The 550-nt window shown below is 23.3% G+C and overlaps 1 protein-coding gene across 5 annotated transcripts in view; it reads right to left on the bottom strand.

The window, feature by feature from the left end:
- The window catches only part of LOC112679926, a 6,567-nt gene that overhangs the window by 1,448 nt on the left and 4,569 nt on the right, over nucleotides 1-550 (bottom strand). For 3 of the 5 annotated variants that reach the window (XM_025549876.1, XM_025549877.1, XM_025549874.1), the window contains exon 5: nucleotides 130-249. The exons of 1 other annotated variant lie outside the window; for it this stretch is intronic. In XM_025549876.1, the coding sequence (XP_025405661.1) occupies nucleotides 130-249 (120 nt within the window). The remainder of the gene's footprint in view (nucleotides 1-129; nucleotides 250-550) is intronic. One more of the 5 variants, XM_025549873.1, reaches the window with a different exon arrangement.

Raw genomic sequence — 550 nt, 5'->3', positions numbered from 1 at the left:
AGTACACATAATCTATTAATATATTTTTAATATAACAGACATTTTATAAACTTGACTTCTTTATACTATAAATTAATAATTGGAAATAGTATTAAATATAAACACATGATGAAAATAGATTCATACAATTTGATCAGTTTCAGAAGAAAGTGACTCAGGTGAATCATACAGCAAACTTTTGCATTCGTTTTTTAAAGTGATTGAACTTTTATTGAGACCATCTGAAACAGTTTGTGATTCTTCCCCATTCTAAAAATTATAAAACACATAATCCATTAATATATTTTTAATATAACAGACATATTATAAATTAGACTTTTTTATACGGTTCTTAACCTATGGTCCACAGCAGTTCTAATACATAACATACATCAATACGTGACACGAGTGCATAAATATTAATAATGTTGATAATTTATTTATTTTTTTTATACATTTTTTATTATATAATAAATAGATTTTATCTTAATACGATGTTCAAAAACTTGTGTCTCAAGCCTAACACCAACCATCACATTAAGTTAATAAAGATTAAATTTTAAGAAAATAT

The sequence above is a fragment of the Sipha flava genome, unplaced genomic scaffold (genome assembly GCF_003268045.1).
Source record: "Sipha flava isolate LNK unplaced genomic scaffold, YSA_version1 170_pilon_pilon, whole genome shotgun sequence".
NCBI lineage: Eukaryota > Metazoa > Arthropoda > Insecta > Hemiptera > Aphididae > Sipha > Sipha flava.
The sequence above is the reverse complement of the archived record's forward strand: the minus strand, read 5'-3'. Positions and strand labels throughout refer to the sequence as shown.